The sequence below is a fragment of the Callorhinus ursinus genome, unplaced genomic scaffold, assembly GCF_003265705.2.
Source record: "Callorhinus ursinus isolate GAN/ISIS: 27379988/994484 unplaced genomic scaffold, GSC_fseal_2.0 scaffold6, whole genome shotgun sequence".
Lineage (NCBI taxonomy): Eukaryota > Metazoa > Chordata > Mammalia > Carnivora > Otariidae > Callorhinus > Callorhinus ursinus.
In genome coordinates this window covers 3,659,454-3,670,685 of record NW_027397068.1, presented here as the reverse complement: position 1 = coordinate 3,670,685, position 11,232 = coordinate 3,659,454, and the positions used below count along the sequence as shown (strand labels likewise).

The 11,232-nt window shown below is 35.1% G+C and overlaps 1 protein-coding gene across 3 annotated transcripts; it reads right to left on the bottom strand.

The window, feature by feature from the left end:
• Positions 1–536: 536 nt before the first annotated feature.
• LOC112813966 (small ribosomal subunit protein eS17-like) lies at positions 537–10,541 on the bottom strand. Of its 3 annotated transcripts, none has more exons than XM_073893476.1 (2): positions 10,366–10,541; positions 537–1,040 (listed from the first exon to the last, which is right to left on the bottom strand). In XM_073893476.1, exon 2 carries the CDS (start codon positions 986–988, stop codon positions 557–559), a length of 432 nt encoding a protein of 143 aa, XP_073749577.1. In that variant the 5' UTR covers positions 989–1,040; positions 10,366–10,541; the 3' UTR covers positions 537–556. The 3 variants fall into 3 exon arrangements, 2 of the variants coding, with proteins under 2 accessions (XP_073749577.1, XP_025715003.1); XM_025859218.2 differs by lacking the exon at positions 10,366–10,541 and adding an exon at positions 3,328–3,406; XR_012378405.1 differs by lacking the exon at positions 537–1,040 and adding an exon at positions 3,395–3,478.
• Between the last annotated feature and the right edge of the window lie 691 nt (positions 10,542–11,232).

The window sequence follows — 11,232 nt, the reverse complement described above, 5'->3', positions numbered from 1 at the left end:
GGGGTTTAGATTCTTTTAAAGTAAAAGATGCTGTTTTCCTTTGAGTTTTCAAACTTTGCTTTTTTGGTGTCTTTTATGAAATGAATGCCAACACTGGTTTATTTGTTTCTCTCTTAGAGGTTCTTACAAAACACTCAGTGGTGTGTTCTTCTCAAGTTGTAATGCTGTTCTTTCCATGAGTTGCACAACCCAACTACCCAGCCAGAAGACAGACAAGGTGTACCCCATAGAGGTCCAGTTACCCTGCCAGTTTAGGCCTCCAGCACAAGGAATGACCACATTGTAATAAAAACTAATTTCCTACAGGATAGAAATAGACAACAAGGGAAAAAAAGACTTTCATAAGTTAGTTAGATTGTTTGTTCCTCCCTTGAGGAGGCAAATATTAAAGTTATTTCTGTTGTTGATCAGTTATACAGACACACACATGCATACACACATACACATATCCAATCTACTCCTCATAAAAATAATCTCATTAACCTCAGTCAGGAGAACCTCTGTATGAATTTTTTTCCCAAGGTTTATGGAAGATATTACAGCATAGCAGAATGATTCAAACAACTCTATGTGGTATTTTGAAATTCAACCCAATTGTAGTCTGAGTGACCTGCAGGTTGAACAGACTGCCAAATTCTAAGAGTTTCAACAGTTCCTTAGTGTCAGAATCCACTTCAGTGATCTCCTGATCCAGGGCTGAGACCTCAGAAACATAATTATCTCTTCTCTCTCTGTCCTCCTGCAGTTTGATGCAGATACCTCCCACCAGACCTCTCTGATCCCACCCCATCAGATGTGTGACGTAGCCTATCTTGCTGCAGAGCTTCTTGCTGGGAATAATGGCAATCTCCCCACACACAGGGTTGTTGGTATGGAAGTCTTTGCTCAGGTGAGTGTAGTACTTCTCAGTGATGACCTGTGCCACCTTCCTCACGGTTTTGGTACAAACATAGCCAAGGTTGGTGCGTCCCTGGTAAAAGCGCTCCATGTGACTTGTTTTTAGAGATCAGCTCAAATAACTCAGGTGGCTATAACTCTACCTAAAGTCAAGAATTACAAGAATGATAAAGATCACCATGCCATGATATCTGGAAATTCCCAATGTTTGTTACATTTTGTTGGTGTAAGAGTTTATACATCCCCAACACAAAAGAAACTACATGAATATATTATTTATAATTATATTCTCTTAAAAATGAGATGCCCTATAATGCTTCTTTTTCCTTTTGATATTCTTCAGCAGATGAATAAAGTGATTCATGTTAAATTCATATTAGCTTTGCATTATCACAGATTTTTCTTTTTGCTTCTTCATCTTTGTGACTATACTTTAATATAACTTCATTAAAGGGGCACCTGGGTGGCTCAGTTGGTTCAGCGTCGGACTCTTGATTTCAGCTCAGGTTATGATCTCAGGGTTGTGGGATCCAGCTATATATACTTCACACTTCAGACTCCCTGCTCAGCAGGGAGCCTGCTTCTCTACTTCTCCCTCTCCCCTACCCCTTCCCCTCAGCTTATGTGTGCTCTCTCTCTAAAATAAAATAAATCTTAAAAAAAATTTAAAAAAATATATATATATCTTCATTAAATTCAAGGGACAGTTTGGGTATAAAGACCTTACACATCCAAAGAGTCCCCATATTGAACTCATCCAAAGAAAGCAAGTAATGACATTCTTAAAGCTTTTGCAGTGGACACTGTAAACCACACACAGGTTTTTGGCCATCTTCATGTTATACTTAACAGAATTATCTAAACCAAAATATCCAGGATAATGAGAAACTCTTTTGATCCATAATGTTTTAAAAGATATTTTAGATGGGAATGTAGAAATATATCATATATAGTATATATACACGATTCACACACACACACACACACACACACACACACACATATATAAAAGAATATAAACGATTCTTTTCAAAGGAACTTTCTCTTTGTTATTTCCTGGTCATATAAAAAATATAACTTTACTATGAATGTAGTATAACCTCCATTAGAATATATGTGAAAATCTCTCAAAATATTTTAAATAATACAGAACACAGCAGAGATTCATTAATATCATTTATCCTAATAACTAGGAAGCTATTTTTTTATTCATTCAAAATCTCTTTGCCCTAATTCTTGAGCTGCCTAGATAGAGTTTTGAAGGCCTACAATTTCAGTCCTGGTTTTTCACCCAGTAGCTTTTGAGGTTTTCATGGGACTCAAGATTGAAGAAAGAAATTGTGCAAGTAGAATCTCTTAGAACTGACTTCACAGGCATGTGGTGATTATACAGAATTTCTGCCTAGGGATTAGGGGGAATATATATTAAAAATATAGCCTAGCACTAGACAGCAACCATAGTAGAAAGTCCCCAAGCAGAAACAGGAACACTTAAATATCTCTTTTGCTCCCTCTGCTGGTTGGTTTCATAAAATAAAGAATGGGTGCTTTGATCTCTTTCCAGAAATGCTGATGTATTTTCATTTCAACAGAGTTTCAAAATCTGGGCATCAAGAATTGTCTAATTTGGTTTGTTATGACTGAGTTTGTTGAGTTTTTGCTTGTTCGATTATAAATGAGTGTGAAATATTAGGTGGAAAGAGATACCATGAAAATGGCAGTTCTATTAGATTAAAAGACCAGAGGTTATTGAGCATGACACAAAAGGGAATATATGACATCCTTGTCTAAAAATAAAATGACCTCAAAGAGGGTAAAAACACATATGTAAAATTACTTAAGAATAAGGCAGACTACAACAAATAATGCAATATATGTTAAGAAAAAAAAAAGAAGAAGAAGATAGCAGGAGGGGAAGAATGAAGGGGAGTAAGTCGGAGGGGGAGACAAACCATTAGAGACGATGGACTCTGAAAAACAAACTGAGGGTTCTAGAGGGGAGGGGGTGGGGGGATGGGTTAGCCTGGTGATGGGTCTTAAAGAGGGCGCATTCTGCGTGGAGCACTGGGTGTTATGCGCAAACAATGAATCATGGAACACTACATCAAAAACTAATGATGTAATGTATGGTGATTAACATAACAATAAAAAATTATTTAAAAAAAAGAATAAGGCAGACTACAATTAAAAACTAAACTACATGTTGTAGACTTCAGAGAGTGGGAAAATTTCATAAACAAGGGACAGGAGTTGCATGAAGACTTAAAAATGAGTGATATAGAATACAAGCTAGAAAGTGATAGGAATGGTTTTTGAGAGAGCAAGAGAAACTGTCATCAATCATGCAATCTTTGACTTCACCCAAGCACAACCTTCTTCCTATACATACTATTGTAAACAATAGCAATAGCAACAACAGCATTCTCATACCTGGCATAAAGAAAATATCTATATTCCAAATTAAAACATGGGCATCCTCTCCTCAAAAGTGAATACCCACAATCATTCAGTTACCATAGCTGTTTCTGAGAAATAGTCAGCTATCTGGTTCTGTCACAAGCCAGTTTTGATATGCGGCTACCTATGGATCAAACAATAAAGTTAGTCATCAGTAATACATTTTCTATAAAAATACTAGAGAAAGACTAGGAAGAAAATATACTTGAGACTATTACAGAGTCCTTCCTCACCAAGACAAATCTTTCCTTTCATTTAAGGAGCTCTGAATCTATGATCTGATTCAGGTCAGGCAAGTGTGGGAGGGACCATAAATTTCCAGCGTGATGGGCCACCCATGCCACTGCCAAACCTAGAGGGTTTTTAAGTATGACCTTAGTGAGATAGAAACAATTTCAGTTTGGAATCCCCAGGATCAGTTAAGCACTTCCAAAGTTTTCTGTATGTTAAACTTTATTATCACCACTCTCACCCTGCTAATTACCTTGGGAACCACACCGCCTTGCTTTCAAGTGAGTGCTACTATTTGGCCTCAGTCAATATGGGATGCCAATGTATGTGGTGGTATCAACCCACCCTAGAAATGACAGCCACTGCAGTCTTTTTCAAGGACATTGCACTCCCCTCACTAGTGAATTTCTTAATGTCTAATGAAGAATGTGTTTCCTATATTCTCTTGAGGAACAAAGCTAGGAGATATGAAACCTCCCTAAATTCTTTGGATTTCTCATTCTAAGAGATATCATTTCTGGCATTTTAACTTCATTTGTCACAGTCCATTGATGAGTCCAGGTTTGAGGCAATCAGGCAAATAATCAGAACCATTTCTAGGTGCTTAAGCTAGGATGTTGAATCTATTTACTTCTACATTTACTGACGCATCTATTCGCTCATTCAACAAATATTTATCCAGTTTTCACTAGGTATCCGACAATATTTTAGGTACTAGAAATACAGCACTAGTAGAGCAAACAGAACTCCCTGGCTTCCTGGAGTCTACATTTGATGGAGTCTCCAATAAACAAATAGGTTAAGATAATATAGTACACTGGAAGATGACTAGCTTAACATGGTAGAAAGAAACAGAGCAGGTTAAAGGAAATTAGGGGCACTGTACTATGTAACTTTAAGTAGGAGGGATCAAATTAAACAACCCTGAGAAAATGACATTGAGCAAAGTGAAGAAGTGAAGTAAATATCCATGGGAAGAGTATGCCAGGCAGATGGCACAGCAAATGCAAACTTCAGGCTTGTGTAAGATCAGCAAGGAGGCCAGTGGTGCTAGAACAGAGTGAGCAAGTGGGAGAATGATTGTTAGCATTATATTTTAGATAAACTCATAGTTTGGGAAATAAAAGAGAATATGAGTCCCATTTTCCTTTCTCTCAAAACTCAGTTTCAGATTTGTTAGTAAAGTGTGCTAAAACTTATCATTTTGTAGTAGTAAATACTTCATGGCAACCAGCTTATCACTAGCTTTCTAAAATACATGGGTTAAATTAATGAGAATAATTCAAAGCTGTTATTTCCATCTTAGTCAACTCATAACAAACTTACCAATTGCCTATTATGATTCTCCCTGATCACCACAAGCTATAAGGGAATTATCACCATGAGATGAGTACGTATTACCGAGTAGGAATATAATACTAAGACTTAAGGGCCATGATCAAGGGTAATTAAGGTTTCTTTTCAAATAAAGCAATATTTTCAAAGAGCTTGTTAAAAAGCCTGGCAACATCTTCTCACTTGTCAATAAACATATATTTTTTATAGTATGGCTTTTCTATTTTTAATTGACATGCTTTAAGAGAAACATCCAAGTCATAGTTTTTGAATGGGGAAATTAATTATTGATTGGCCTCTAGGCAAATAACTTAATTAAAGCTATATGCTGAGTGCCTGGTTAGTTTAAGAAATTGAATATAGGAAGTCATTTCTTGTTAAACATTTGTGGTTCACCTCAGTTATTAAAATAGATTATATTTTGTGGAAACAATGTTATAATATGGAATAAGCATTCATTAATAGTCAATAATATCAATAGCTCCATTTTTATGTAGTAAAGCCTCATCGGATAAGCCAGAGCTGCCACCTTATGTTAATGGATGATGTGACAGAGAAATGACTTTTTCATTAAAGGTTTTCCAAAGGTAATCTGCTGATCTAGACCTAATCGTTTATATAGAGAGATCAAGTAAATCAAGATAGAAATGATAGAACTTCTTAAATCCCATTTCAGTGGAAAGGTTAATTTTCACTTTATTAGTTGAATCTATCATATGTTTGCTATGTACCCGTCCCTAGCATTGTATTAAATTATTTACAAACATAATCTGGTATCATCATCATAACAATACTATCAGGCAGGTATTATTATCCCCATTTTACAGATGAGGAAATCATACATAGAGAACTCTGACCCTACTACTTTACCAGCAGGAGAATTTCCTTCAATGCCTTTATCATTTTCCCTTATTACCTTCCTACAAAGTTTCTTACGTTTTTTTTTTCAGGTTACTATTAAGAAATCCATTTAGAACAGGAAACTATTCTGTTATGTTGTAAGCATCAAATTGGCCTACACTATGTTAAGGAATAAAACAAATGAGCAACTGCACAGTCATACTCAAGATTTAAACAGTGAAATTTTCTTCATAGTCATGTTTGCTTTTAACAGAGCATAAAGCATACAATGATTCATACAGGTATATGAGAAGCAATTTTTTTGCTTCAAATACTGAAGAAAACTCCTGTGTATATAGTGTATATATTCATGTACAAAATATCATGAAACATAATATTAATGTTTTGAATACAATAAATACCTAGGAGATTCTGATGCAATTTTCTCATGGCTTTCTTTTCTTAGAGATCTTATTTTTTTGTTTGAGAGAGAGAGAGAGAGAGCCCACGCAGTCAGGAGAGGGAGAAGCAGGCTCCCTTCTGAGCAGAGAGCCCCACGTGGGGCTCAACACCAGGGTCCTGGGATCATGATCTGAGCCCAAGGCAGATGCTTAAATGAATGAGCCACCCAGGTGTCCCACAATTTTCTCATGCTTATTGTAATAATTATATTACAACTAGTGCTATTCTTGAAGAGAAGATCTCTTAGTCTTCAAGTACTATTATTCTTATTAGAAATATTATTAAAATTTAGACATTATTTAGATATGTTATTTATGTAAGTTTTACATAACTAACTTTCAAATAATATTTATATTGGTTAATTATTTTTAAAAGATCTACCTTAATTAACAAGCCCTTAATGTATAATATGGATACATTAATTAATTTCAAACTTCCCAAATCTTAAAACTGTAATTTCACATAGTTCTATAATTTTCTCACATGCCAAGGAAACCTATTCTGGTAACCCCATCTTGTTCCAGGAAAATTTATCACTAAAAAATACACTTCCATAAAGGACAATCCACACAAAAACAGTTCTATTCCTTTTACACACGGAAATCAGTTTCTCTCCAAAAACAAAACCAAATGGAAAACCACTTTTTAGGTAAAAAATAATACATTTTTAAAAATTTAGTCAAAAATTTTAATCTTTACCTTAAATGTTTTCCACTGTCTCTTTGTAAAATCTTTAACCAGATCTCAGAATAGGACTTGCCTCCTGGTTTAATTATCCTGTTTAGAATCTTCAAATTTGGGGTGCCTGTGTGGCTCAGTTAATCGTCTGCCTTCAGTTCAGGTCATGACCTTAGGGTCCTGGGATCGAGCCCCACACCAGGGCTCAGCCGCCTGCCTCTCCCCCTTGCTCATGCTCTCTCTCTCTCAAATAAATAAATAAAAATATTTTTTTAAAAAATCTTCAAATTTCCCTCATGGGTGAATACAAAAGGTACAAATTAAGGGCAGAACCTCCTGAGCTTCCTCATAGAGGTTTATCAGTCTCCTTCCATTCTGTCTGTAAAGGACTTAGGATAAAAATAGACTAAACTGATGAATAAAGAAAATGCACCTGAGGGCCAGCAGCTGCACATGAGCCAGGATTAGGCAGTGTTAAAAAGCAAGCTCACTATTGTGTTCACAACAATGTTTCTTACGTATCCAGCACTGCATGTGTTTTCTCATTTAAGCTTCCTAAGAAGTCTAAAAATTGGGCAGAGCAAGTGTTTTCATCCCCATTCCCCATGGGGAAACTGAGGCTTAAAGTGATTTCAGTGACTTGTCTGATGTTACCAACAGTACCACAGCTTAATGCCATGTCTCTAATTCCTGGTAGACTCTGTGCCAGTGTACTAGATGCCTTCTATGAGGGAATAAATAAAAAGATAAACAGGTATATATCAAATAATCCTTTTCCTGTCTAGGTAATAATATTGTACTCCACAGAGGCATGAGCCCAGGTGACAGTGATGGTTAAATTAGCACTAATATTACAGAACTACTAGAAGAAGGAGTCTATGAAAGGAGGAACAGTAAGGACTTATGTGAAATTTTGAAGGTGTGCTATTAGGTGCATACTCAAGATACAATTGTGATGTCTTCATGATGAATTGATGGTTTTATGACTATAAAACATTCAGGTTCATCTATGAGCTCTCATTGCCTTCATCTATTTACTTGGAAATATATATTGTTTGGTAGTCATATAGTCACACTAGTTTTCTATGATTTATGTTAAAATGGTATATTTTTTCCATCCCTTTATTTTCAATTTAGCTGTGGCCTTATATTTAAGATGTGCTTCTTATAAATCACGTGTATTTGGATCTTATTTTGATATACTATCTCCTTTTCTCTGCCTTTTAATTGGATCATTTAGCCCATTTACATTTAATGTAATTACTAAGCTAATTGAATTTAAACCTACCATCTTTCCCTTTCCTTCCTTTTTGCCTTATCAGAGTTTTTTTCTTTATCCTTTCCTGACATCCTTTGAGTGAAATGTTTCCAATATTTGTTTTGCATTACACTTCATATTTTCTATTAACTTTTTTTTAGCTATGTCTCTCTGCATTATTCTTTAGGTAGTTTGTAGTGATTATAATATGCATCCTTAATTTATCCCAGGACACCTTGAATTAATATTATATCACTTCATAAATAATGTAACAACCTTACAACACTATGATTCCATTTACCTTAGTCCATCTTTTGTGATATTATCCTCATACATTTTGCATCTAAATAAATTATTAAACTTACAGTTCTTTGTAATTATATTTGCTTCAGATAATCAATAGTCTTTTAAGGAAATATTTTAGGTATTTACCATATACGTATTTTTCCAGTATACTGTATTCCTTATTATAGATATCTGACTTCTACCTGAGACTTTGTTTTTTTTTCTGGCATAAAAAACTTCCTTTAGTATTACAGTTGACCCTTGAACGACACAGGTTTGAACTGCTTGGATCAACTTATATGCAGATTTTTTTACAGTACTATAAATGTACTTTTCCTTGTGATTTTCTTAATAACATTTTCTTTTCTCTAGCTTACTTTATTGTAAGAATACAGTATATAATACACATAATATACACAAGATGGGTTAATCGACTGCTTATGTTATTGGTAAGGCTTCCAGTCAACAGCAGGCCATTGTATAGTTAAAGTTTTTGGGGAAACAAAAGTTTTACACTGATATTTTTGACTATGCAAGGGGCCACTGCCCTAATCCCCATATTGTTCAAGGGTCAACTGTATGTACAGTATGAACTCCTGGTGGTAGTTTCTCACAGCTTTTGTATGTCAGAAAAGTCTTAAATTAAACCTCATTTTTGAAGACTATTTCTGCTGGGTATAGAATTCTAAGTTATAGTAGGTTTTTTTCTTTTTCACCACTTTAAAGATGTCCTTCCATTATTTTCTGGCTTCTCTTGTTTCTGATTATGAGTTTTCTTTATTCTTGTCTTGTTCATCTGAATGTATTGTGTCTTTTTCTTCTGGTTACTTTATAATTTTTCACTTTATCTTTGGTTTTCAGCAAGGTCACTATGATATGTCTCTGTGTGGATCTTTGTATTTACCCTGCTTGTGGCTCACTTGGCTTTTTGGGTTTTGTTTTGTTTAGTTTTGTTTTTAAAGGTTTTATTTATTTACTTGACAGAGAGAGAGAGAGAGCATGAGCACAAGTGGGGGGAGCCACAGGCAAAGGGAGAAGCAGGCTTCCTGCTGAGCAGGGAGCTCCGTGCAGGGCTCGATCCCAGGATCCTGGGATCATGACCTGAGCCAAAGGCAGATGCTTAACCAACTGAGCCAGGCACCCTCACTGAGCTTTTTGAATTTATGAAATAGTAGTTTTAATCAATTTGAAAACCCATGGCCATTATTTCTCAAACATGTGTCTCACTTTCTCCTCTCATTCTGAAACTCTAATTTCATGAATGACCATTTGATTTTGTCCCAGAGATCTGATACTCTCTTCTGTTGTTTTTTAAATTTTTTTCTTTCTGTACTTCAGTTTGGATAATTTCTACTGACATATTGTCTAGTTCACTAATTCTTTGTTCTGTTCTGTTTTGTCCAATCTGCTGTTAATCCCACTGAATATTTTTTATTTCGAATATTGTAGTTTTCAGTTCAAAATTTACATTTGTTTTTTTTTTTAAGTTTCCTTTTCTCTGTTGACATCCTTCATATTTTCATCCATTTGGCCACCTTTTTTTCTAAATTTTAAACACATTTAAAATGTTATTTCAAAGTCTTTTTCTACTAATTCAACATCTCTGTGAGTACTCTTCTGATTTTTATTTTTATTATGAACCATATTTTCCTGCTTCTTTTCATGTTTCTTAGTTTTTATTTCTTTATCTGTTGTTGTGTAAGAAACAATAGTCAAGACTGAAATAGGTGATATTTTCCACAGAAACAGCTCCCCTTTTCTTTGGCAGACATTCTAGAGGGGCTGATCTCTTTGACCTAATAAGAAGTTGAACACCATTGGGGCTGGTTTTCTACTTCTACTGGTTTTAGTTCACTTCTAGTTTCAAGTGTCTTAAGGGTAGAATTAAGTGTATTTTCCACAGGGATTTGGGATCTAAGTACCTCATGAAATCTCTTGTTCTCCAGCCTAGCTCCAAAGTTTCCATGCAGCTGTTTATTCAGCAGAAATCCTGTAGAAGAGTATTGGAAGGTGCGGTGGATAAGCTCTGTGTTTCTATCTCCATGGGATTCCAATCTGCCATGATACCACACTCATAATTATTGAAAATTCAATGGCATTCATAGCTCTTTTATGGCTTTAAAGAAAATACATTTCTTTTTAGTTGACCCAAGTTAGTTTTCTCCTCATTGTTATGTCATAAGCAGTGATCTTTTGTGACCCCCCGGCATTTTAACCGAAAGCAGAACCAACCAGAAGAAATGTAAAAGACATTCAGCCAGGCCTGAGTCAGTTGTAAAGGATTTACAACTTAGGCAGTAATTGTTACATAAATAGGAGTATACACTTTTCCTTTTAAGTGGATTGATTGAATAGAGACAAACCTAGACTACACATAAATAATATCTTACATGGCATTACCAAAAGAGGTCATAACTATTCTGTTCTTAAATTATGCAAAGAGAAATATTCCTTTTGGTCTTGAATCATCCATATATTCCATTGTTTTGAAACAGGGATGGATGTGGTGGCCAATTAAGGTCTTTTTGGGTCCCATGGTTCTAGAATTGATGAATCTCTTTCATCAAAAGCCCTAATAAATGGTACATGAATAAAAAGATAGAGTGTCAAAAAAGCAGTATAGAAAGGTAAAAGATTAAAAGAATGACTAATTATTTTTAAATAACAGAGGAGGAAAAATAGGATGATAATAGCATCTTAATACACACATTTATGAATAGTTACTGTACAGAGGGAACTGTGTATGCTTTACAAATATATTTATTTTACAGAGTAGGAAATAGAGGTTC

Coding starts and splice junctions, on each gene's coding strand:
- LOC112813966 (XM_073893476.1), bottom strand. CDS start 988: ATGGAGCGCTTTTACCAGGGACGCACCAACCTTGGCTATGTTTGTACC.